The 27,419-nt window shown below is 42.7% G+C and overlaps 2 protein-coding genes and 1 long non-coding RNA gene across 3 annotated transcripts; 2 read left to right on the top strand and 1 right to left on the bottom strand.

The window, feature by feature from the left end:
* Positions 1–814: 814 nt before the first annotated feature.
* On the top strand, positions 815–7,574 carry rcc1l (RCC1 like). Its single transcript, XM_020112135.2, has 12 exons — positions 815–976; positions 1,651–1,936; positions 2,144–2,273; positions 2,450–2,578; positions 2,665–2,731; positions 3,081–3,132; positions 3,396–3,480; positions 3,975–4,156; positions 4,578–4,665; positions 4,899–5,072; positions 5,418–5,503; positions 6,008–7,574. Exons 2-12 carry the CDS (start codon positions 1,652–1,654, stop codon positions 6,083–6,085), a joined length of 1,356 nt encoding a protein of 451 aa, XP_019967694.2. The 5' UTR covers positions 815–976; position 1,651; the 3' UTR covers positions 6,086–7,574.
* A 513-nt stretch (positions 7,575–8,087) lies between these two features.
* On the bottom strand, positions 8,088–19,751 carry castor2 (cytosolic arginine sensor for mTORC1 subunit 2). Its single transcript, XM_020108661.2, has 9 exons — positions 19,380–19,751; positions 16,226–16,296; positions 15,252–15,445; positions 13,280–13,412; positions 12,624–12,747; positions 11,468–11,578; positions 10,429–10,511; positions 10,227–10,321; positions 8,088–10,091 (listed from the first exon to the last, which is right to left on the bottom strand). The coding sequence occupies exons 1-9, from the start codon at positions 19,490–19,492 to the stop codon at positions 10,029–10,031; spliced, it is 987 nt and encodes a 328-aa protein (XP_019964220.1). The 5' UTR covers positions 19,493–19,751; the 3' UTR covers positions 8,088–10,028.
* Positions 19,752–20,413: 662 nt separating this feature from the next.
* On the top strand, positions 20,414–26,783 carry LOC138413833 (uncharacterized). Its single transcript, XR_011246231.1, has 3 exons — positions 20,414–20,653; positions 20,879–20,940; positions 23,293–26,783. It is a non-coding gene; the product is annotated as an uncharacterized lncRNA (long non-coding RNA).
* The last annotated feature ends 636 nt before the right edge of the window (positions 26,784–27,419 follow it).

The raw sequence follows: 27,419 nt of genomic DNA, 5'->3' as shown, positions 1-27,419 counted from the left end.
CGTGATCTTGCTCCTGACGTCGTTGTGCAGCTGCAGGTGAACAACGTGTGAGGCGACGTTCTCACCTGACAGATCTGCAGCATTAACCCACTTCCACAGTGGCACTAATCTGACACCACAGCAGATTATTGGCCCATTTAAATCCAGCACACGTGTATATTCACTCCATCACACTGAGGACTCTGTTCTATTATGTGACGAGATAGTTTGTTTGTAGCCTCTCTCTCTTCTTCACTTGTGTTCGTCACTATGACAACATGTGAGCGTCGCTAACTTTTGTTTGCATTTGCTGGAATTCACGAACCAATAGAAAGAGCCTGTTGGTTTTCTGTTGAGGGTGATGCTCACTTTTGAGATGGCCTCTAATAATATACGTCACCACTGTCGGTATAGAGAGGAATCAGGGTTCAGGACATTTTACTTTGTGATGAAAATGAATAATTCAACTTTATTTATGTAGCAGTTTTAAAAAAAACAAGTTTACAAAGTGCTTCACAAAAATAGAAAAAGAAATTGTATATTATAGGTGAGAAAGAGGAGTTTATTTAAAACTTAAATCACTATTTTATTTATTTATCGGTTTGACAAAGATTCATCTGCTGAGTTCACACTTTACCTGAAACTGTTGATTAAATATATCTTTTAAATGTATTTAAAAGTTCTTCTGTGTTTTTTATTATGTGTATTTCTATTAATTTATATATATTTATATTAATTTATATTCTTTTATCACGTTTCTATTATATGTATGTTAATGTGCTCAGTCATCCGGTGCAGTAGGTGGCGCCACATACTCGTGTTCAGAGGAGGAACTTGCAGAAGAAAATCTTTTTCTCTTCCGGGGTCAGTTCGATTTCAGGAAAATAAACACGCGACAAAGTCACCGAACAACATCTGAACAGTTTCCTCTTCGTTCCTTCGTCGTTGAGTTTGTTTTTCATTCTGTGAAACTCACAACGAGTCTGAGAGCGGGAAGGTACGTTCATCCACAGCATGCGGGACACAACACGAAGCCAAACTCCATTAATATTCCTGACAATTTAATGTTCGATTGGTCGCTGTCAGAAATGTTTTTTTACTACGACATGTCGGATTCACTTTCATCGACTCTGTGGAGCCTCTCTTCAATTCGGCACATTAGGACAAACTACACGTCACTTGTTTAGTGATCATTTCAAACTTTAACCTTCCTTTCACTTGCTAATCGTGATGTCGGTTCCAGTCAGCGTTAGCTAGCTTTAGCTGGCTAAACTAGAACATTATTGATAATTAGATAAAATGTAGAGCTATTGAGGACGTTAGCTACACGCCGAATTCACATATAGACTCTTATAATTCTCTAGACTGTTTAGTTTCTTCAGTATTTAATATTTAGTGTGAGTAAAACTAAGCTAGCGTTAAATTGACGGTTAAAGTGGAGGGGATTTGGCTGCATTGTAAAACGTGTTGAATGCAGCCAAATCTAACTTAATCTGATGGTAAAGAACTATTAAAGTATATGATAAGAATCATCTCCTCTTATATATTTTCAATATATTTAAACCTCATGTCATAAATATAGTAAAGATATATATTTTTTTAGGCCTGTGTTTTTTGGATTGCACTTTTCAGATCTGTCTGAAGTCCAACCTGTCTCTTCTCTTTCTACAGAATGTCTCTTCCCTGTGTGCGTCTCTGCTCTCGACACCTGAGCGCGGGGCTTCAGGTCTGTGGCTATGCGACCATCCGTAAAGCGTTCAGACCCCAGGAGAGAAGCAGCGGCGGTCCGGTGTTTCAGTACGTGGGCCAGCACAGGAAACCCAACCACAAGGTGTTCGTGTGGGGCTTCAGCTTCACCGGGGCTCTGGGTCTCCCCAGCTTCGTGGTGCCGGACAGCGGCAGGAAGACTCCACGGAAGTACCAGCTCACTCCGTATCGCCTGGACACCGCAGAGCAGGTGAAAACATCGCTCTGGATGAAGCTTCATCCTCTGCTCACTAACCACAGAGTCTGATGTGGTGTCGATAACTGCAGCTTCATTTGATTAGTGTAAATCAAAATTGACTTGTTTTTGTGAGCAGTATCTGTCTCTTTATTCAAGTATCTTCAACATTGTAGCACACAATTGTGACCATGACAAGTTTGAACTCCTCTTACGTTGCAGATCTCCTCGGCTGCCTGTGGTTACGGCTTCACTCTCATCGCCTCCTCCACCAAAGATGCGTCCAAGCTTTGGGCCATGGGCCTGAACAAGGACTCTCAGCTGGGCTTCCAACGCACGCAGGAAAGCCGCCGTAAGAGAACCTGCGCTGACGACACACATGCTGTGGAAAATATAAAATCTGAAAATGTTCCCTTGACCAGAGAGGATTTGAAACATGACCTTTTACAGTCATGTACAGTTTACAGGAGCTACATTCCAGTGTTTTCCAGATATTTTACCTCCGACACTTTCTCACGCCGTCTGCAGATCGGAGTTACGACTACGTCCTGGAGCCGTCCCCGCTGGCTCTTCCTCTTGTCGAGCCTCTACAGACCAGAGTGATTCAGGTCGCATGTGGCCGAGCTCACTCCCTGGTGCTCACTGATCAAGAGGGAGGTAAGAGACTCACACCGCCCGAACCAGAGGATTCATGACTAACCATCAGAGGCTGATATCTGACTGCTCTGTGTTTGTCTCCCAAGTTTTCAGTATGGGCAACAACGCGTACGGCCAGTGTGGGAGGAGGATAGTTGAAGATGAAGTTTACAGGTGCGTCCTCAAACATTCAGTTGTTGCTGCTTAGTTTCATTTGACAGCTGCGGATTTTCGGTACATAAATGATTCCCTGAATCATGGGGGATGATGTCACAATGTTTAAGACAGTGGAATGAGATCTTTCTTGGTCCGTGTCTCCATCCATCAAGTTTGGAAGCAGTCTAAGTAGTCTCTGCATGAGCCTGCTGGAAAAACAAGCAGGTGTTTTGCTAAATGATTGAATATATTGTGTGTATCTGTGAACTATTGTCCTGTAAAAGCAAGACGGATGTTAAAGGACGACTGAAACAAAGCCATCCTCGGATGATGGATCTGTTATTCCTCTTGTCTCATGTTCAAACAGCGGCAGTCACATCATTCACAAGATAGAAGGCTTCGACAGCAGGGTCGTCCAGGTGAGCGCCGCCTTTCCCCGAACATTTGATTTACTGTAGCGTGTCTCTTCCACTTGTTCCTGTTCCAGACCTTTTGATCCACAAATACATTTTACCCAGAGTACGTTAACCAATGTTCCAGACATTTTCCACAGTTTATGTCTGAAAATTGCTAAATGCTGGTTTGGGTGTTTTACTTTACAATCTTTTTATATTCTTCTCGTCTTTTAACGCTTAAATTCAAATGAGATCTGGTCACTGAAGATGCAGCTCTTTTCTCCCAGGTGGCGTGTGGGCAGGACCACAGCCTCTTCCTCACCGAGACTGGAAAAGTGTTTGCGTGTGGATGGGGTGCAGACGGACAGACGGGTCAGTGCTCTTCATAAAAACTCTGACAGTTTTCATATGGGACACGTCTCGGCTGCAGACGTTAGGATTTCAAAACTAGTGTAGATTGAGAAAGTGAACGTGAACAGGGATCGACTCCTTGTGGGGCTGATTTGTGGTTTTGAAAAGGTTTGAATTCTTCCAAATTGCTTTACGAGCTGTGAGTGGAGCCAGAGGACCAAGCTTTAATTTCAAATTTTATCCGCCTCTTGTACAACTTTCAGATCATAATGAAAGTTTTAGCAGATATTGCAAATTTGTAAATGTGCCCCTCTGCAGCTGTAAACCTCGAAACCCATTCATCCATTTTTTCTTTACAAGCTATTTCAACTGCGGTGAAGTTTAACACACACTCAGTTTTACCTTATTCCACATCAGACACCTCAGAAATACTTTTTATTTTATGAATAGGAATAAATGTGAAGGGGTTTAACATTTACTTCTCTTTTGCTCTGGTCCATTTCCTCTGCTTTCAGGTTTGGGTCACCACAGCGTCAGCTCCAGTCCGGTGGAGGTTGGCGGGGATCTGGCCGGCGTCGAGGTGCAGCAGGTCAACACGTACGGAGACTGCAGCCTGGCCGTGTGCAGAGACGGGCACCTGTATGGATGGGGCAACTCTGAATACCTGCAGCTGGCCTCGGTCACGGAGGCCACACAGGTGAGACCTGGCATTAACGTCCAGCTGGTAGAAGTGTCGATCACATTTATTCTTCTGAAAATGTTGTCATAGATTCTCTCGATGTTTGAATCTGGCCTCGGTGTAGATGCTGAGAGAGTTGACGGCTCAGTTAGCTTCTGTTTCCACCTGCCAGTCGTCTGTCACAGTCTTTTCCAGGCTGCTCAGTTCACAGCAGTCACTCGTCAAATACTTCAGACACGATGTTTTAAACATTTTGATATAAAAGAAACGACATAAAAAGAAGGATTGGGTCTTCGGCTTGCCCCCAAATACAACATGTACGAGATCAGTGGCTGAGACGTCTCACTTGTGAAACGTCTCGGCCACAGTACAAGACAGAGCCGCTGAAAACTCAACCGGATATTCTCTCACTAAACTCCTGTGAATGTTCATGTCGCAGATCAACTCTCCTCGACGTCTTCCTCTGAGAGGCTGTGGGAAGGTGGTTCAGGCGGCGTGTGGAGGGACGCAGGTGGCTATTCTCAACGGTCAGTTTATACAACAGCACACGTGCATCAATGTCCACGTGTAAACAGACCTGAACTTCTCGGGGAGCGTGTTGCACATGTGTGGAGCATGAAAACTTCACGCTGCTCCTCCGTGTTTAGTTTTGAGTCTGGGACAGACGTGAACTAGAAGACCTGACGTCTCTGTTGTATTTATTGAACATCCCGCCCGTTCATGAATATCCGATGTTTTAACATGGACCCATGTCTCTCAGATAAAGGAGAGGTGTTTGTTTGGGGATATGGGATTCTTGGAAAAGGTCCAAATCTGTCAGAATCGTCGACCCCGGAGATGATTCCCTCCACGCTGTTTGGACGCTCGGAGTTCAACCCGTCGGTCGCCGTCACCAGGATCAGATGTGGCCTCTCACATTTTGCTGCAGTAACAGGTAAGAGCTAGTTTGTCCACTTCCGGAGTTTCCTCAGATTATGTGTCCACATAAACCCCGAAGACATTCAGTCTCATCCAGTCTGAGGTGTTAAAGAGAGAAAACTTTATCTTTTCTAATATTCTACAATATGATAAACAACACAGCCTTGTAGTTTGTAGACAAATGCAGGAATGTTATGAATCTGGGTTGTTGTTATTTTCTCCATCATCATGTTCAGTGTGACTCGTGATGAGACGATGGGTCTAAAAAGGCAGAGCTTGTTCCCGGCTGCAGCTGCTCTGTGTCGAGGCTCAGCGGGCGCTCGCTCTCACAGCGCGCTCATGTTTGATGCTTGCGTTGCAGATCGCGGCGAGCTCTTCGTCTGGGGGAAGAATGTGAGAGGTTGTTTGGGCATCGGGAGCAGAGACGACCAGTTCTTCCCATGGAGAGTAAGATGACACCGTCTCAATATTAGTCCTGCAAACAAAGAGTGAAACGTGCAGCTGATACACAGCGAAGAGGGAAAAGGATGCACACATTGAATCTCTACGATTATTCTGTGTGAAAAGAAACATACGAATATAAAAACTGCAAAACTTCAACATTTTAACTACCAGTTGTTATCATGTGAAACATTTACACATAATAGAATCATCAACGTAAAATACAAATGACGACGCTGATATGAGGGAGATCAATTTTCTGAAACCAATCTATTTGTGTATGAATATACATTTTTAAAATTGGTAATAATTCCTAAGATGTCATTATCATCATCGCTGAGGCTTGATTTTGTTTTCACAGTTTAACCTTTAGACTTTATTAAGAATAACTATAATTAAAAACAAAACCCAAATACAACCAAACATATGGAACTCCTCCGTCTCGGTACGTGGAAGTATCTGAATCTGGAAAGCGAACGTTTCCCCTAAGTTGTGTAACGTTTCTCTCAGGTGACTGTCCCAGGTTCAGTGGTGGATGTAGCCTGCGGTGTTGACCACATGGTGGCGCTGGTGAGGTCCCTCCTGTGAGCTCTGATCCTGCCCAGCAGCGGTTGGACAGGCTGGATGTTTGAGTCCCGGTCGCCTCAGGGAGCCGATGGAGGGTCTGCTTTGGAGGCCAGCTGCTCTCCACAGGCGACGGACCCTCGTGTCCCTCCGTCCTGCGGTGACGTCAGGAGGCGAGCGGAGCTGTGGATTCTAAAGTGTCACCGACATGGTTCCCTTCATCCTGAAGGTCACATGGGACAGATTTATGAACAAATACAGCTGAGGCGAGGATTCAAACAGACGTTTTGAAAATCATTCTCTCGTCGCAGCTTCTTCAATGTGAGAATTAGCTTTTTTTTTTTCCTGTTTGATAAAATCTGAAAACTGGATTTAATTTTTCCCGGACGGTTGTCAGAGAAAATAAAAACATTTGAAGACGTCTCTTTGGGTTCTGGACGACTTGATTGCAGACAATTGAAACAAAACATTTCAAACGAGGCCACAGACGACAAACTACCCACGCTGCTGTAGTTTATCTGAGGACGTAGAAGAAGAAGACACGTTCAGCTCGACCCTCAGACTGAAGACTCGTCGTCTGATTATTCAGATTTCACACGATCACAACATACGAGCGCTTCACATCGTCAGGTGTGATTATAGATAAAGTTACAGGAGCTGCAACATTGAGTATTAGATATTATTAATTATATTTATTATTATATCTGCAGCTGATCTGTAACCTCGTCCTGTGATTTACTGAAATGAAACACTCTTCTGGTCGATGGACACGTTCTTACGGTTCAGCGCCGGTGGCTCGGGTCTGTTGTTGCTGTTGTTCTCTTCGGCTCTGAGCTGCTGTGACTTCGGGCCATTCATCATTGTGACAAGTCGAGGGCCCTCGGAGAGAAGGGAAATGTATTTGTGACACAACTACTGATCGAGCATAACACACACTGAGGCTGCAGCCTCCCGCTCGATTGGTTCGTCAATACGCTCTCGTTCGACCGACTCTCATTGGTCGGACAATCCATTTTCACTATGCACCAATATTTATATACTCACAGATATCAGGCGTCTCAATGAATCTGATTTTAGGTCAAGATCCATGAATGATTCCCTGGAAAACCATTGGAAAACATCCCAAACTTGTGATTTTAGGGATGATAATAATGAAAGAAATTCCTTGAACTGATCCGACCAATATTTAATGGCTTCTTCCGTTGGTCGTTACAAGGAAATCTGTTAAGTAGCTTTTGTGTAATCCTGCTAACAAACAAACAGTGTTTATTATGTACATATCTTTTCTTTTTATATATTTATTATTTCATCTATCACCTGTTTTTATTTCTAATTATCATTTGCTGTTTTTATAGCTCTTTCATTTAGATGTTGAATTTTAGTAGTTTATTATATTCTTAAAAGTTTGACTCTAATCTTTGAATTTCAAGTTAATTTTTGACATTTACACATTTAATTGATTTGTGAAATTGTCAAAACATACGTCCAATAAAGAAAGTGTTTAAATATTAAACATTCTCGGATCTGCCCCCTGATTTTATTTATTTTAAAGTTGAGCTGCAGCGAGGTTATGTGAGAAGAAAGAAGATGATGATAAAACAATGAACCTCTGTTGTTTTTTACTGCATGTTTGGGTGTTTGTACAGTTTGTACCTTTTTAATGTTAAATTATTGTATAATCTTTTAATGTCGCATTTGTAATTTATTTTTTGGTTTGTTTTTTTTAAGTTTTTTTTTTTTTTTTCCAAGTGAATGAAATACACTTTTTACACAAAACAAAGTCCTTCATGCTCGACTGATAAAATGGTTAGAAATTCACCGAATACATTATATTAATTCATAGATAATGTTTTAGTGTCGTTTTATGTTTATGGCAAATACAAGAAAGATTGACTGGATAATCTGATTCACATTTAATCTGGAAGACCACAGTGATTAAAGAACACAGCAGGATGGAAGAAGAAGAAGAAGAAGAGAACACATCGCTGAGTAAACATGAGAAAGAAAGAAAATAACTGAACACGCGTCAAGCTCAAAAAAGAAGCTTGTTTATTTATTTATTTTTTTCCACACAAGAAGCTCCAAATGAAAAGCTTTAGACGTTTTCTTTGAAATGGAACCAGAAGAAATGTGACTTCCTCACGTATTAACACTGATAAATATGAGTTCTACCGATCAGAGCCGGTCAGGAGAACGGATGCTGTCAGGTGCAAGGTGTCGTGAAAGAAAAACATCATCACCAAATGCTTAAGACCGACAGAAATCTCCCCACGTGGACAGAATCTTTCTCAAGTTAATCGCCCTCCCCCCCGTTTTCACATCATGACAGCAGGCCTGCGGGGGTGAACCTGCGTTAAAGTGCAGACTGGGGCGGGGGGGGCAGGGGCGGCAGCTTCAACACCGACACGGACACCAGGGCTCGGAGGGAACCCCCCCCCCCCCCCCGTGTTTGAACCTTAGCTTATGCTTCGTCATCATCGTAGTACACTTTCAAAGTGGCTCAGTAATTTTATCATGACCGATGCAAACATTTTTTCACTGTGGGATTTATCGTCAGGTTCTCACTGCGGATCCACACTGTGAGCAACTTCATCACCAAACGTGTCCGGAAAAGATTTTCACGTGTTCTGGAGGAGCCTTTAAAAACAGAACACATTGATTTCATATTCGTTAGCGCTGAGATTATTCAAAAGATCTGTTAGTTCCCTTTAGAGTTTTTGCTTGTAGTCGTATTTTCTTTTTTTAATTTAGACCTCGCCAGGCTACTGCTTCCCTGTTTGTGATGCTAAGCTAAGCTAAGCAATTCTTTCTTTTTCTTGTTCTACTACAATGACCCGGAGGTGAACGCTGTTGTATGCATTCACATTGCAGATGTGAATATATATATATGCAGTATAGTAGTATATGAATACTGTGTACTCACAGGTCCGAGCATTAACAGCTGGTGAGATCCTCTCTACGTTCTATCTAGATTTAATTCACCATGTAAAAGAAAAAAGTATTGTAAAAGGAAATTAAATGATTAAATCAAACATTTCATTATTTTTTCTTTCAATAAACTAATCAAGTGCAACTCTGATGTCATTGATTAACGTTGCATCACATGTGCTTTCTAGCTTAGAATCATTAAAAAATCAATTACCGATCGATAAATAAAAAAAGGATTTGTCTGCATCGGTACATTCTGCAGATTCTGTCCCGCTGACCAAGTTGCTCACAGTGCGAAAGAATAAAACTTACAGAAGCGCTAACAGATGAACTTCTCGATCGAGATCACGATTCACTTCATGTTTCACCAGACGACTGAATTTAACCTCTGAAGTCTGAGAGTCTAGTTTCTGTCATTAAAACATGTTCAGCAGCGAATAAAAGCAAAACGAACAAACCATAAAACGCCCGTCGACGCCGAAATTGTCTCCTTCAATTGCACACATGTAAAGTATTTTGACAAAGGCATCAAATCAGGCATCAAACATCTTGGCACTGAGAAAATGACCTGTGGAAAAACAAAAACCAAACCAAACCAAAAAAAGAAATTGAGAACTTGAGATATATACACACACATATATATATATATAAATATATGTATGTATGTATATGTATATATCTCTGTCTGTTTTTTCAGAGTACATTCGTCATCCTTCCATCAGAGGAATGATGTAACTAATACAGTATGGTGCTCACGAGGGGCAGGGAGTGGGAATAAGCAGCTTTAGAGAGGAGAAGAAAGTCAGTCGGGGGGAAAACTAAAGCAACAACTACCAGAGCAGTGGAGGAGAAAAGAAGAAGGGAGTGTCACACTGTCAGAAAGAAAAACAACAACCTCCACCCTCACTCTGTGCTTGCACCTCTTCCTTCTCTCGGAGCCAGTCCTCCGTCGTCCGCTGATACGCTCTTGGCACTTTTTGGACGTGATAAACGTTTGAACTAAGTGACTTCTGAAAACGCTCGCCTTCGTGGTTTCCCCTCACTGCGACGTGCTCTCGGTCCGCAGAGCTCCGATCACACTTTGGATGTTTTCCTCGGGAACCTGGAGAAAACACGAGGCTCAATCACCGTCAGGGTATCAGAACAGACTTGGTTTTAACTTGTAACTGATCAGCTGTCGGAGCGAGGTGATCCACTGATCCTACAGAATATTTAAAGGGTTGTGATCCTCTCTCACCAGGGCGTGGTCAAACTTGAAGGTGCTAATGTAGTACGCTGGAATGTCGGCTGTTGCCAGAGGTTCTGATATCTGAGCCACGATGCCGCACTCGTCTGCAGACACAAACAAAAAGACAGATTGTTCTTTCTTCATTACTTCCTGGGCTGATTTAGTTTCACGTAACGAGCCGCCTCGTTAAGAAAAAGAAACGCTTGCTCACCGAAGCCTAAAGGTTGTCCCCCGATACGAACCATTTTCCAAAGTTCACCAGAAGCGCTGGTGAAGAGCACGTTGTTTGGAAACCTTGAAGAAAACAAACCAAATGAAAAAAGATTGTTCTTCTTTCATATAAAATGTAGTAAAAGTATAATTATACACAAAGTATATCAAGCTGACGATCTAAGAGACACGGGCGAGAGTGTCAATGACGTGTTGGAGGAGGAGGAAGAACGAGAAAGAGGAGGAGGAGGAGGATAATAGTGAGTTTAGGGAAAAGGAAATGATTTACAATAAAAGACAAATCTTCTAAACTATCAAACATTTCAAACTTTCCGCTCCAGAGGCTGAGAAATGTAACTTTATATAGACACTGGATGTTTTTATTCTACTATCAATGTCCTCGAGGGTTAAAGCGCCTCTTTGATTCTGTATTTATCAAACAGCAGAAACTATTAACACTCACACACGAGGAGCGGCAGGTAAACTCTGTCCAACTCTCAGAACAACCAGAACGAACTGGGTGACCTATTCCTTTAAGGCAACACATTAGTTCTTACACAAACAAGCTGACCTACATGCTGCAGCGTCAAATATTAACTTCATACAATAAAAACTTTGGTCCAATTATTGTTTCACCTCCAGATGCCTTCAAGTCATGCCTGACCCATTTAAAAGGACCCCTCGTTTATGAATGGACGATCAGATGTGCTAATGAAGGAGCGGCCACGCGGGGTCTGCAGCTGCTCAGGTTTCCTTATAGCCGTTCTGCTTAATTAGACTCTACTGTGATAAAGAGCGCGATGCAGCGGAGAATAAATGAGTCAGACTGAAACCCGCTGTGACGCCCGACTGCTCTGTTATTGCTTAGCAACAAACTAATCGCTCCCTTAAACAACAAATCATAAATTTGTTCCCCCGCATAAACACCAGTGTCCCAGTTTAGGCTCGGCTACGAGGAAACAACATCTCGAGAGAACGAGCGCGGTGAATGACACGCCGGCATCGTGAAGGTGCGTCACAGGTGGTTTCCTGTTCCCTACCTCTGAGTCGTCTGTTCATCCATGACCAGGGAGATGTAGCCCTCGATCAGGGAGAAGGAGAAGAAGCGGATGTGGTTGGAGTCTTCACCCGACGCTCCGGGCTCTTTGGGCCTAAGGAGGAAAGGACAGTGCTCGGTGTGACTGGAGTTTTGTCTCGTCTCTGAACAGCCTCACATTGAGGTAGGGGTGGTCAGTTACCTGCACCCTGAGTTTTTAAAAGCGGCGGAGAGACGTTTACTACTTAGGCAGAGAGATGTGCGTATTCTGGGAGAGTAACTTTCACGAGACGGCCACGGGGAAGGGCTGTGATGTAGTAGTATTTACATAATACTGCAAAATATTTAAAAAATGCAGACGAGAAACAAAAAGGGCCAAGTTCAGGGAATCAATGTGGAACCGAACTATGACAGAGCTACGGACGTGTGGGAAACTGTGAAGGATCTTCTTGTAGATTCTAAGTGAAAGTATTGTTGTTTACAAGCGGAGCTACAATGAAGTTCAGTCTCCATGAACATGGTCCTTGAGGTGGAACAGAGATCACTGTGCTCTCAGTGGCATCAGTGACTCGAAGCCCTGTGACGCACGAACCACAGCAACAAAAGAACCATGTTTCTCCAGGAGATCATGTTGTTGTCGTTGTTGTTGTTGTTGTTGTTCGGATTGTGCGGAGCACGACCGGAAAAACACACAACCACAAATCTGCAGCCAGAGGCAGATGCTGTGTTTGTGTAACTTGTGCAACAAAGATGGAAGTAAACAACAATGTGTTGTTTAAATGAGCAAAGAATTTCAAATCTTTTAATAAAGTGGACAACAGATACGAGAGTCGACCGTCCGTCCTGCTTTAACCACATCACACATGATCGAGAAAGATTCAGGAGGTCAATAGGATCTTTTTTTTTTTTTGGGGAAAACACGTGTGAAGCCAGTGAGTTTCCTTGAAATGATCTTTCAGAGAATAAAAAGCTGAAAACAAACATGAATGGATTTCTTTCATTGCTGCTCCTCATTCAAACTTAGCAGATGTGATTCTTGAGTTCTTCATCTGATGCAGTAAAATCTTTTCATGTTCAGCTCAGAGACGAACGCATCACGGTGCCGCAATTAAAAAAAACAAAAACCTTTGTATTTGAAAGTAAGACGAGCAGGTTCTTACCCTCCAGAGTAAAACATGACGTCCATGAGCAGCGTGGCTACAGAGGGCAGAGTGTCCGGGTCCAGGCTGGTCACACAGAACATGTTGCTGGGACTAGATAGAGGGTGAATGATGGGACGGGGCACTGAAGGACAAACACAGAGATTAAAGACATGAGGCAGGGACACAGCTATAGAGAAAACATCTAGATAAAGTCTACATGGCAAAGACAAACGTTCAGTCTCGCCACATTTTAGAAAAGCTGCTATCAAAAAGTTCGAGAATAAACTAAAGAGCTAAACTTCAAAACCTTCCAAAGACATTTTTAATTTGAATTCTTGTCCTTCTCTTTATCTCTTCGCTCAACTGTGGCTGTTTTGAGGTTTGTTCCGAGGTCGAGAGACTTTCAAGTTCTACATCCTGTTCATGTAGAGCCAAACAATTTGTTTCACCCCACGATAGTTTATATCTGAGCTGTTCACTGCCAGTTCACTTTGATCTGAAGCACGACAACCAAAAATGAAACCTAGATAAGTTTTCTATTCGCCTCTGATTATGTTTTCAACTTGAAAGTGTCTGAACATTTTCACTTCCACTGCAGAATTAACACAAAACTCTGGAAAACACCGTGTAGAACTTATTTACTCGGATATCCTGCAGTATTTTTTGCGCCGTACCGAGTTTAGGTTTTACGAATCCATTGGTGACTCCCAGATTGTGCGCGGCAACAGTCTCACCGTTGACCACCCGCAGCAACGTGAACTCGGAAGACAGCGTGTGCATGACCATCGGCAGGTCTCGCTCTCGAACCTGAAGACGGAAAAACAAAATAAAACACATGGCTTCCACTACAATGTCCAGAGAATGGATCCAGATCTTGTAGCATCTCTAAGATCTCCAAACAAGTGGCTTCATCACCGGAGTCAGATTTAACACTTGATTTAACACAAAGGGTTCAAACAGGGGGAATAAAACAACAACCACACATCTGAAGCTGCTCTGTCTCCTTCTCTGTCTCCTGCTCTGTCTCCCGCTCTGTCTCCCGCTCTGTCTCCCGCTCTGTCTCCCGCTCTGTCTCCTGCTCTGTCTCCTGCTGTCTCCTGCTCTGTCTCCTTCTGTCTCCTTCTCTGTCTCCTTCTCTGTCTCCCGCTCTGTCTCCTGCTCTGTCTCCTGCTGTCTCCTGCTCTGTCTCCTTCTGTCTCCTTCTCTGTCTCCCGCTCTGTCTCCCGCTCTGTCTCCCGCTCTGTCTCCTGCTCTGTCTCCTTCTCTGTCTCCCGCTCTGTCTCCTTCTCTGTCTCCCGCTCTGTCTCCCGCTCTGTCTCCTGCTCTGTCTCCTTCTCTGTCTCCCGCTCTGTCTCCTGCTCTGTCTCCCGCTCTGTCTCCCTCTCTGTCTCCCTCTCTGTCTCCTGCTCTGTCTCCTGCTCTGTAACACAACCCCACTCAGTGTGAGACGTGCTGGGTGTGAACGCAGCAGGTTTCTGTCTTTTTTTTTGTTGTTTGTTTTAATCTGATACCACCAATAATCAGGATTGTGTGTGGGAGCAGCCAGCGTCGAGACTGGAGCGGGTATGATACCTGGAATTCCAGAAAGAGGCTGAGCTGCTGATCCCCTTTATGTAACAGATTATCAGCGTCCACACTGGGTTTTTTTTTTTTTTTTTCTTCCTTCTTTCATTTTCATAAACATGCCAGAGCTGTTCAGCAGAACCTTGTTTTTCCACTAAAGCAAAGCAATAAAAAAAGAATCCCTGTAGCAAGAATGCTTCGGTACGGGAGAGGATTTCTGCCTGAATCAAAAGGAAGTGGGCGGAGGAAGGTGCATTAGCTCCAAGGTTATTGGTTTTTCGCATCAGGCATTCGGACACAAACAATTGTGTTGCCAGTTGTTGTATAATAGACACATAATGTGGCTTTTAAAGCTTTTCCTCTCAACCTCGACCACGATTAACCTGCCAACACAAAACCCTCTAGTAATATTTGTTTCATTCAATATATTTACTTTAACAATGAAGTAACTCTCGATGTATGTGCTGGTTTATGAACCTGTTTACTCTCCTGCAGCTGAACAACAGCTTCACATTAAAAGCATTCAACCGGGGAAAACCAGGGGGACTTTTATTGTGAAGCAGCGATAAGAAAATTTGATCCTTTCATCCATTACACAGATTTTCACTGAACATACAGGAAATACACTCGATGCCATCATAAAATCTTTCCATTACAACTGAAATTAGATTTGGATTCTCTGCTTTTATTCTGTTTTAGTGTCTTTTTTTATCTTCTCTTCTGTTTTTTACTGTTTAAATCGAATTTAAAATGAATTATGTAAAGATGGATGACATGATGGCCCCCAAAAGAGAAGCCAAAGCATCTCAATGGCCCCCTGGTGGCTGGCTGTAATATAGCTCATGAACCCCAGCTCCTCCATGTTAGTGGACAGGATATGGGCCAAACTAAAGAGCCAAAGTAAATGGAAAATTCAATCTTCTGACATCTTCTGTTATTTTAAGTAGTTCTTATCAAACTGATGTCAGAGGGTTCACGTTTCTGATGAGTTGTGTCATGAAGCATTTATATTTCATGTTGAAGAAGTTTGCAAACATCATCCTGACACGACAGCCGTGCTGGATTATTATCATCCACACTCACCAAGATGAAGTCCGTCTGATACGTCGACAGCATGAAAACAGAGATGTTGTGGTCGGCCAGCGGTGCGATGACCGATTTGGCGATTTTGGTGACCCCGATGGGTTGCGAGTTGGAGGCGTTGCCGCCCCCTGACACCACATTAAGGGCCAACCACGTGGCATCGGCGACGCTGATGTGCTCCGACTGGGGCAGTTCTGGGAACGGACAGACAGTCGAGTCAAAAAGAGACGACGTGGATTCTACATTTCTGTCTCACAGTCGAGCAAATACAGTTTGAGAAGAGCTGATTTCTGCTGATGTTGGAATAACTCAAGTAAAAACACACAAACTTCTTTGGTCCCAGGGGCAGTGACACACATTTGTTTTTATAATGAACGTTGGTGAGTTCAACTGTAGAAAACCAGTGGATTCTAGTAGTTTGAAGATTAAATGAAACTTTACTTTCAGAAGTTTAATCGACTGAAATCAATAATGAAAATAATTGTTAGCTGATTATAAAGCTAATTCAGTTTTCAATAATATTCTATAGCCTTGTACTCAGTGTACCTCAATCATGCCTTATAAACATGTAGATATATATATCTAGACTGGACTAGATATATTTATATATCTCGTCCATATTCAGTTTCTTTTCAAACTTTAATAAATGTTTGAATAGAAAACACACACACCAGCCACCAGTAGAAAATACCTGAGCCAGTTACGCAACAGACAGCCTGTAGTCTCCAGGGTAACCGAGGAGGGTCACCCTGGAGAAGGGTGTGTAATGACATGGATTCACTCACTCAGCCAACCACAAAACACAGCGAGCAGCAGCTCTGCCTCACATCCATAATGACAAAGAGTGCTCAAACATTGGCAGCCGAAGATACGTGGAACCGGAGAGAATCAGAGATTACACAATGTGATCTTTTCCTGCCGCCCCGATCTATGGTTGCCACAGTGACGTTAAAGATCTGCAGAGCGAGGCCCACCTTTAAAGCCTTCCTCGTCCACGATGATGGTGTAGTCCTCCGGAGTCTCCGTCAAGCTAAAGAACTTGCATCTGAAAGGGAGGGAGGTCAGATGATATGAATTAAAAAGAACATAAATGTGCATCTCAAGTTAGTTCTTTTTGATATAGGTGCGGCCATCTTGTGATGATGACGTCATTTGGAACCAGAGTCTGCGCAGCAGTGATTTGTGTTTGTGTTGAGTTGTTAGAGCATCAAATACCAAACCCATCTTATTCAACCAGGCTGCACCAAACACATTAGTATTTAATCGTCCCAAACTACGAAATTATTCATAGAAAAATGCTAAAGATTTTCAAAAACATCTCACAATGTTGAAGAAGGTAAAGTTTGAATTTATTTCCTTCATCCTAACACCAAGTTTCCTTTCAGTTGTTTTTGCGAAGCATCATTTTTGATTCAGTGACGTCGAGATGTGATGTTATTCTTTATAAACAGTGAATCACCATTACACAAGTATAATGTCATGTCAATAGAGAGTTTATATAGTGAACATTTTTAAATCACATCCACCGTTGCTCAAATGACAGAATCCATTTTGTTAAGACCCGTTTCCTGTTGTGTGTGTGTCTGAGGCTGTTTGACAAGATTTAATTTACCAAGAGAAAAATGCTCTGTGGCGGTCTGGGATGTTGTTTTTTTTTTTTAAAGGAATCAGCTTGACATCATGTCCAGCCGACTTTCTGAGGCACAGTGCAGAGCGGTGCGCTGGAAAAACACCGTGCACAACACTCCTGTGATAATCACATTCTGCACAGGCCGGGCCATTGAATGCTCGCACTTCATATTTGGCTGAAAGGTGTGAAGAGCGACGGGGTAATAACAGAAAGACAAAGCTCTCGATGCGAACAGCAGCTTTTTCTCTTGGAATTAAATGAGCTGTCAAGTGTCACTTTGACTCTCAGTGTGTTTTTGTAAAGCAAGGACATTGGGATGATGAGCACTGGATTTTTTTGTGTGTGCCCGGGCTGATAATACTCCTCTAATCATGATCATGTCATTATGAGCAATACACGATGACTTACTTTGACAAAGTCCACCCAGAGGAACAATGAAACAGCAAAATCACTGCAGAGATTCGGTGTGTGAGTCTTTGTCAGGGGGAGATCATGGAACATTTACAGGGAGTGTTTAGAAAAGTTCATTACGTTAACCACAATTATGTTCATCAGCAGCAGCAAAATTCAAAACTAATTACAAACTAAGCACTTCTACACAAAACTAATTTAGGCTGAAATTTGTTGATGCAATTAACAAGTTTTCTGAAATGTATTGTCATGAGGGAAATATCTTCATATGTTAACACGATGATAATAAAGAGAGTGACAGCTTTATACATCCACGGCATTTAGTATCAAAAACATGGGAAGCTGGAATCATACATTATTACTCATGTTGTTAAATTATGATTGTTATTATCAATAGTAGTATTAGCATCATTATCCTCTTGTGTACACGCTACGTCCCCATTCAAATCTTATATAAATACAAATGAGCATGGAGACAGTGACAGTAATCAGGCCAACGATTCAATATCACAGTCTTTAGTGTTTCTCCTGCAGAGAAAAACACATTTCCTGAACGGCTTTCGTACAATTTGTCAGGAAAACTGATTCAGACATTTGTGTCGTGGGTAAATTTCAGGTGAGCTAAACGTCCAGACTTCAGTACACGTCTGAAAACAGCTTCTCCTAAGTTCCCATGACGAGCTGGAATTGATCTTACGTCCATGTGTTCCACTAAAGACTCCCACATCACTCTGCACGGGCTCTGTCACTGGATCGTGGCCTCAACGCCACTCAAGTTAAATTTAATTGGTAGGAAGAAAGCGTTGTTGACCGATAGAAGTACCAATGTGCTGACACAGTGCTGGGAAAATAAATCTGGCTTTCGGAGACTAGACTGAAGGGAACTGGACTTGGTTTGTAGAGACCCAGAGGATTTAACCTGCGTGGGGTCATGATCAAGAACGTGAGGGTCACCAGTCCCTCCTGGCTGTTGGCATCACCTGGAGACAACCATCACACAAACACAACACGGGTGGGTCGACGTCTCAAGTCAAACACCTGAAGGACGAGAGGCCGCTGTGTTTGTGGACTGAACTCACTTTGTCTGGTTTTAACGATTAGACCAAAGAGAACAAGTGGAAAAGCCTGTTCTCACGTCTCTGCCCGGACAAATTCACTGAGAGTTTCCTGAGGCAGAGAACAGTGAAGAACTTTATTGTGCAGGATACAAGTTCGTCAGACGTGGTTGAGATAGATGTATATACACACACACACACACACAAGTTTCCTTCTATCTTAGTGAGGACACTCATTAGGATAATTAGGATGTAACCCTAACCCTGACCTAAACCATCTAAACTAAATACCTAACCCTGACTATAACCCTAATCTAACCCTAGCTATAACCCTAACCCTAATCTAACTATAACCCTAACCCTGACTATAACCCTAATCTAACTATAACCCTAATCTAACTATAACCCTAACCCTGACTATAACCCTAACCCTAATCTAACTATAACCCTAATCTAACTATAACCCTAACCCTCACCCTGACTATAACCCTAACCCTAATCTAACCCTAGCTATAACCCTAATCTAACTATAACCCTAATCTAACCCTAACCCTCATCTAAATCTAATTCTAACACTAAAACCAAGTCTGAACCCTCTGGTCCCTTGTAAAGATGAGGACAGGTCAAAATGTCCTCACTCTGCAGAGTCTAAGCTTAAAATGGACCTCACAAAGAAATAAGTACAGGAACACACACACACATTCATGCACACTCTCACGCACACACACACACACACAAAGCAACAGACACACAAACAAGGATGGGCCTGGAGACCGGTGACACACTCCAAAACCAGACTCCATTGAAAAAACCTGCGGTTTTAAGCGTTAACGCCACCGCAGCACCGCGGCCGTGGCTCCAGCGACCCCCGCAGACCTCTCGGCACGAACACACAGGTCCCCGCGACCCTCCGGCGTCAGTTCACCGGAGATGTGAACCACGGCCGAGCTCAGGGACCAGACCCGAAGTGCGGCGAGGGGGGGGGGGGGGGAGGCGGTGCAGAGGCAGACATGTCCGTGGGAAGTTACGTACCGTGTCCGGGAGGCGAGGAAGGCGAGTTTGATTAAAGCGTGAGTGCAGACCTGGATCCCCTCCTTCTCTATACTCGCCACTTTCAGGCTGTGCTCTAAAATGTGCAGCTCCATCTTTTCCGTCTTCTCATTGGAAGGAGCGACTAAGACCAGAGAGCTCGGGGCTCCGACATGAGATGCATCAATAAATAAATAAATACACACGCACGCACAAGCGCACACACACACACACACACTCACACGGGCTGCAGGCGCTGGAAAGAGAGAGAGAGAGAGAGAGAGAGAGAAAAGAGGGAGGAAGAAAGAAAAGCAAAGAGGTGAAGGAGAAGAACTGAGCCGCTGTCAAAGCTGCGACGGAAACAAGGCAGCTTCCGGGCAGGGGGTTTTCACAATAAAGCTACGGTGGCCGAGGGAGCTCAACACACTGAGATTTAAGGCAAAATATAACAAATATATACAAAACACGTTCATATCGAGACAAAATGTAAAATACACGTTCAGACCGAGAAACAATATGCAAATAGAAAATACACGTTCATATTAGGAAAAGTTCTTATTTTTTAAAACATGTGCAAAAAGAAAAAAACACATGCAAATCAAGAAAACTTCTTATTTTTAAAACACTTGCAGGTAAAAAAAAATTTACGTGCAAATTAAGAAAAAACCTTTACTTTCTAAAAACCGAGCAAATAGAGACAAATTAAAAACTAAAAAAATCTGTTGATGTGAAAACAGTAACATTAAATACTGTAAAATCTAGTGCAACTTCATTAGCAAATACATGTTGTGAAATGTTTCCAGGGTGAATGTGGTGACATTTTAAATGAAGTTTTTAAACGCAAAAGTTTTTTATTATAGTTATAATTTTATAGTGTCCTAATACGTTCCTAGCAAGTATAACTGAGTTAAGTCATGGGAGGAATACAATTGAGTTGTTTGAGTAGATCTGTTGTTGGGGTTTATTACCTCGGCAGTTGCACCTTAATTAATTTTAAAAGGAATTCTGTATCATCGCCCTGCCTGTGCCTTTATTTTGAAGAGAAGCCCTGACAGTGGAAGTGAGTCTGTGAGCAGCAGCCTGCAGCTTGCAGGATCTGTCCAGTGTTGGTCCCCATGTTTGCTCTCCTGCTGGAAGAGTTAGCAGCTGGTCCCAGTGAAACAAACAACTTGCCATTCAACCGAAGGGGGGCGGGTCTGCAGTGGAGCGAGGCATCATGGGACATGTGGTTTTCCTGGGGATGTGGGCCATCCAGTGCATGGTGCTCCACACTGGAGGTGAGGTTTAAGGTTATCAGCTGCACTTTGGTTTATTTTACATCAACTCAGATGATCGGAGACAGATGTTTTTCGTTTTTTATTATAAATGCACCAGTTTACCGTGCTGGGAAAACAAAATGCACTGACATTGAAATCCTCTCCATGGCTCTGCATCAGGAGACATCTTCGTCCGTACTGACTCACCTGAAGTGACTTATCACGTGTTCATGCTTGTGTCAACAGGAAGCCGATTGTCCACCTACAGTTGCTTGGTTACAGAAAATTCTATGGACAAGAAACAGTCGGTAAGAAGTCGGCGCTGGGATTTTATTTTCTTGCACCGTGGGGGACCAGCAGGTTTTAAATGACGCGACAGTTAAATGCTCAGTAATTAGGATCCTGTTGTATTTCCAGAGTATGTGGGAAATGTCACGTCCAGCTGTGAGTCCACGGCAGAAATGTGTGTTCAAGATTTTGCAGGGTGTGATTAAGTCGAACTAAAGTAAGATGCTCAAATGCATTTCCACTTACGTCCAAGAACATGTTTTCTTTATTGAATGTTTCAGAGGAGGACATCTTCGTTTTTATTTCTCTCATCTGCTGATCTGTCCTGATACTTCCTGTTCGCTGTGTATCAATTAGTTTCTGCTCATTTGATTAATTGCCTGTTTTAAGAACATCTTTAAATCACATTATCTAAAATAACGTGGCTCAAGAATTATTTATATAATTGTCTTCTTGAGGAGTCTTATGTCAAAATAAAGTTTTCTGAAATAAAGATCCTTAGACTGGAGATAAAGATGGACGACATGGCAGGGACACTCCCAAAAGTGAAGCCGAAGCATCCTGATCACCCTCTAGTGGCCGGCTGCAAAATAGATCATAAACCCCACCTCCTCCATGTTAGCGAGTTGGACATGGACCACAGTAAAAGTTCTAAGAACATGTCTGTCATTCTAGTTATTTGTGATCACACTGATGTTTGTTTAAGTCTTGCGTTTGGTCGAGGAAGTGGAGACACATTGTCTATGGTTCAATTAAACTCTCCAGTAATTTGTGTGCATTGGACTTGATGGAAATGTGAGACGACAGAGTACATACACTGATTTCAGGAGGTCGAGGGGCCCTTAAAGTATATTTTGACCCTGGTGCCTCATAATAGATTCATTCAGCCATGAAAGAATCGTATCCAGCTTCTTCTGCTGGGCTCTACTGTGCAGTAATGACGACTGGCACACAAATGGAAAAGATGTTTTGCAGCAGTAGTCGCAGTAATTCAGGGTTTAAATAAGTGACTCCCTGCCCATCGTGTGTTGAGCGTTTTCACCCTGAGGAAGAATCTGAGCATCAACCTTTAATCCCTTCTTCCAAATCTCTAGCCTGGAGTTAACCAACTTCAAGTGCTTTTTAATCCTGGTTTGAAATTTGACACGCGACATCCTGAATATCACCAAACTTCTGCTCGTCAGCATCTCTGCCTCTGACTGAAAATGAGTTTGTTTTAAACAAGTACCACTGCTCCTCTTTCCAAACTATCGCTTCACCTCAGAGGCTGCATGTCTACATTTCACTTGAGAGTCTTAAACCACAAGTATATTCCCGTGTTAATAAATAAAAAAACATCACACAGGCACTGTGGCGTTAATTGTCTGTATCCGAGAGCCTCTGACGCTGTGGTATTTCCAGCCAACACTCTAAGTGCAGGAACATTTAGCTGTTAACAGCCCACAAAACAAAGTATTAATTAGACAAACAGAGACGGGGGCTCTGCTGCCACAACACAAAGATAATTGCATTAAAAATGTTTCCCCTGTGACAGGTAGCTATTGTACTGCTAATCTTCACATGGAAATCTGAAAGCAAATACGTCCCCAGACAAATGAATACACAAACAACATAATAAGGACATTAAGTGCTCACAGTTTAATACCGATGAAGCAAGTACGAATTTTTCATTAGGTTTTATGTTTATATATGAAGACAGATGATAAAATAGTTGACGTTATTTTGTAAAAAATATATTACTCAACACGTGTCCTTTTGTTGTGATATTCCACCAGGAACTGTAAAACTTATGTTTCTTCTTCAGGACTGTTCTATTCATGGTTCTGTTATGTTGTGTTATATATTATATTAAGTTAAGGCAACCTCACAGAGAAAATTAATTCAGACACACTGTGAACCATCTTTTCCCATTGGCTAACATGGAGTAGACGGGATTTATGAGCTACACCGCGGCCAGCCACTGGATGGCGATCAAAACACTTTGGCCCACCTTCAGTGGGTGGAGCCATGTCAGTCCCAGCCCATTTTTATAATCATCAAATAACTCATTCAAACCAAACTGATCAGAAACATCAGTTTCATAAGAACGACCTAAAATGACAGAAACCACTTATTTGACCTGCACTATGTTCCTTCCACTAACATGGAGAAGAATGAGTTCTGCATTTGGAACCTGTCTATTGTGTTTCCATCTCCACACTTAGAAGTTTTCTTTTCAAGCTTTGTGCTCGTAAGTGAAAAGACTTTCAACCTCAAACCTCTTAGACATTCAATTAACCAGCGGACCCCGTGTGCTTCAGTGTTAAGCCATTAACCGACGTCCATTAAGTTTCCTCTATATGTTACTTATGGCTTTTCTTTCCACTCCGCAGGAGCCGTGCAGGTTCCTGGACGCTTCAACACTTCTGTGTTCAGCTGAAAGGAGAATAAAAAACTGTGTGGACCAGAATTAAACGGCCACATTCGAAGGTGAGGGAGAAAAGCCTGACGTCACAGAGAAGACAGGTCGTTCTTTTTACCAGAGCTGGTTGTTCTCCTCTCCAGCTCTTTTCCCTTTCCTCAGTTTCCTTTCTTTGTTGAAGTCCTTGTTAAATTGATTGTGAAGCTTGTTCCATTCCGTCTTAACTTTTACCATCAAATGTCTCTCCGAGAACTCTTCTCCTGCGCCTGTTTTTCTCGTCTCAACGTGACCAATCATACAATTGGAGATAACAGCCCACCGTTTTGGAAGTTTCTCCTCACGGGCGATGACGTTGTTACACAAACCACAAGTAACTGAAGTAGTTGCGTGAAATCAGCAATTTGATGATGGCTCCACCTTCAGAGAACTCTGTATAAATACAGGCCACAACTCTGAGACCATGCTTAAAGAAATAATCTAGAATTCTTTGTAGTGTGATGTTAAAACTATAATAATAATTATAATAAAGAGATTTTCACGGTGCCTTTAAAACCGAAATAAAACAAAACAATCACAGAAAATAAAACTTTCACACCCAGGGTTGCTGCTCCCTCGTTCCTCACACCTGGTGCATGATGGGAAATGTGTCCAGTTGATTTCAAGCTGTAAGAACACTTCCAGGTTCGACTAGTTTCAGGCTCCACTCCACTCACATGACTTTAAATGTTTTAGTGGTAGACTGTAAATAAAGATGGATGACTTGTCTCCACTGTCCAGAAATGAAGCCAGGAACGATGTCGTCCATCTTTATTACAGTCTGTGGTTTTAGTTCAGGACCAAACTGTAAAAAAAACTTTACAGAAACAGATCACAATGAGAACAGAACCGGCCTGTTCTTGTTCTTGGATCCATTTTAAAAGCAGGTTCCTTCACATTTCCTTTTGTAAAGAGTCTGAACTCACGAAGTTTTCAGTCGCCCACAGAATCATCCTCTGGTTATGTACCGTGGCAGAGATGCTTTCGAGTTACTTGTGTTTATTTGCTTGTTCCTATTCCGAGTGCTGCAACTTGAGCAAAGAAGTTTTCCTCTGTATTGTGTGAGTGGATACACAGAAAGATAAGAGCCCAACGGGGAGAAAACATCTGCTCTCTGATTCCAAAACCCGATGGTAAGAGCTGACAATGTTTTGAAAAGGTTCTCGATGCATTTGCATGGAAAATATCTGAGTGTGACGTTACATATTTGCGGTGATTAATCGTAAATATGAAAAATTAGAGAGTCAACCATTAAACTAAAAATCCTTCTGGTGGAGTCGGATCTCCCTGTGAGGAGGAGAATTAACGCAGGAGGAGGTGGAGTGGAGGTGGAGTGAATTAAACCGTGATGAGATGACAGCCAAAGGCAGCGGAGCGGCAGAGCATTTTAAATTCTGGCAGCAGCATGATGATTGCTTTTACTGAAAAGACGGAGCCAGGGATCTTAAAAGAAAATTACAGAAGCCGCAGCTGATAACTGACTGTGTGAGACGTTGACAGAGTGCGGAGAATCTATACATGCAGCATAATCTATACAGGGTCACATACACGGGACACTGAAGCCACGTTCACGCTACATTTGAAACATCATAGATACAGATGGAGAAACAGAGCTTGCGGTCGCAGGCTGCATGGGAAGAAGCCTTCAGCGCATTGTTTGTCTTGCAGCTTGGAACAGCCCAGTGAAACATACAACACCTTGAAATACCGTCTGGAGTCTGTGTGAAAAGATGGTCAAGTTCCATTTATGGTCAGAAACTGATGAGTCAGATGTTTCCGCTCCTCACAAGTACTCCTGACAGCCTCGGGTTCAATAACCGACGCCTCCAGCAGACTGATTTCCTGCAGCTTCCAGACCCTGAGCCACTGTAGTTTCCTGGCACACTCAGCACTTTTCAAGATGCAGTTGTCCTGAGGTGCACAAAAGAACTTCACACATCAGCGACCCCGAGCAGCAGGAGAAAAGAGGATTTGCGATGACTCTGGTAAACACAAAAACTCTGCTAATAGCTCAAGGAAACTGCAGATAGACACACACAGAGTTCACAAAGCTCCTCTGTGATGCTTCACACCGAAGGATGCAACGGGGATGAGAGTGACCAAACTCAAGATTCTTTTTAATGAAATGTTCTCGACTATTCATAAAATCATGACTGCTTCGCATCTTTACAATATTCTAAATCTGTCGCACTGTTACATGTGTGGACGCGGTGCTCCAGGGGTTAGCACAGTCATCCCGAGATTCCTGGTTTGAATCCCAGCTCTGCATCTTTCTATGTAGTTTGCATGTCCTCCCTGTGTGTGTGTGTGTGTGTGTAGTCCGTTCATCTACCTTTACAAAACACCTGAGGTTTTCTTGCACCGAGTAAATCCAGATATTGGTCACCCGCTTATGAACCGAGCATTAGTTTTGTGTTTGCACTTTATCCTGGGTGTCTGAGTCATCAGAACTTTTCCAGAAATGATATAATCAGGTGCTGAGTGTCAGAGATTCGCCCTTTGTTCAAGGATTACAAGCAGCCATATGCTCCAGTCCTGGACTTAATGAGATATTTTGGTTGTGAGATATTTTCCCTTCTAAATCAAAAAGAAATGAGTCGGAGCTCTGTGAAAGCACCCGGTGAGTTATGAATGCATTCCGCACACGTTTAGTTTCTGTGCTGCTGCTCGGTGTCATTTAAGAGGCAGCAGAGCCAGACAGAGGCATGAAACACGCAGGACAGGGGTAAGCTCTAATCTCCTCCTCGTGACCCAGATGAAATCCCGAGAACAACCAGGGTGTTGGCAGGACGCAGACCGAGTCTTAGAAGTACCTCCCTCCACCAACGCACACAACTGGGATCTGTGCAAACACCATTCTTCACGGTCCAGTGGACTTTGTACACTCTCAAAGAACAGAAAATACCAGAGCCTGTCACCTCAACCCGCAGGTTATATAAGCACCAAGAAGCTTTTCACAGATGAATCAATGATTGGAGTTTTTACTTTTCAGAAAAACAACTAATGATCAAAATTAGCTCAAAAGTTCAGTGTCTACTTTATATAATTAAATATATTTAATCATATAAACAGTAGAATGGACTTCTGAGGTTAAATGGACCAGTGTTTTTTCCTGTGTCCCCATTTGAATGAATGTTTTGTCCCTTTGACCCATCCGTCTTTTGGCATGGCTGACAGATGTATAGACTACATTACCCGTCAACCTCAGCTGCTGTTGCAGGAGAGAAGAAGCCAATTGGATTTCCAATTATAATTATAAAAGCAGTTATAATTTGGCTCCACAAGTTCACAGCTTCTTATCTGACATGGAGCCTCGTGCATTGTCACATTTAAATCCTACATCTTTTCATGTTGTTGTTGTAAATCGCTTGTTTCTATAATTGCCGGGAGCCTCCCGTCCAGAATATTTAAAATAAAACGCTGTGCTGCCTTATGGCTTCAGTACGTGGTGTGTGTGGTTTGTGCCGTTGCCATGGTCACACTTGTCCCAGGTCGTTTTAATTGCAGCATCTGTCTTGTCACGCGCCGTAATCCTTGTTTTTTCTTTACCTACAGTTCAGATCCACGATTCATCGAAGCCGAAATGGCCGCTCGTTCGTCATCTCGCGCATTTTCCATTTGTGGGATAGATGGCGGCTGAAAGCTCAGATTTCCTCGTTTTCCGTTGTGCTCCGTGAAATACATCACAAGTTGAAAATGTGCTAAGATATACTTCTGACGGGGACGTAAATGGGCTTCCTCCACAGTTCTGTATAGATCCATGAAAATGTCCTTTCAATAAGCTGTCAGACAATTTACCGTCTCCACTGAAAGCACAAGAATAACTGCATTTTTGCTTTTTGCTTGTAAAGTTGGCTGCAGTGTGTTAGAGAGCAGGCGTCCTGAAATACTTGCAGGGATGATGTTTGCAGGTTTGTGATGAGCTGGGCCTTGAATTCCTGCCAAGTCATTTAATGAATGAAGGGATGAGCAATGATATATCATAAAAAAATGTGGGAGGAAGAAACAAACTGTCTGAGTAAAACTTTCTGCTCAGTATTTCTGTTTATCTCTTCCCAAGGC

Source organism: Paralichthys olivaceus, chromosome 15 (genome assembly GCF_024713975.1).
Source record: "Paralichthys olivaceus isolate ysfri-2021 chromosome 15, ASM2471397v2, whole genome shotgun sequence".
Taxonomy (NCBI): Eukaryota; Metazoa; Chordata; class Actinopteri; order Pleuronectiformes; family Paralichthyidae; genus Paralichthys; species Paralichthys olivaceus.
The sequence above is the reverse complement of the archived record's forward strand: the minus strand, read 5'-3'. Positions and strand labels throughout refer to the sequence as shown.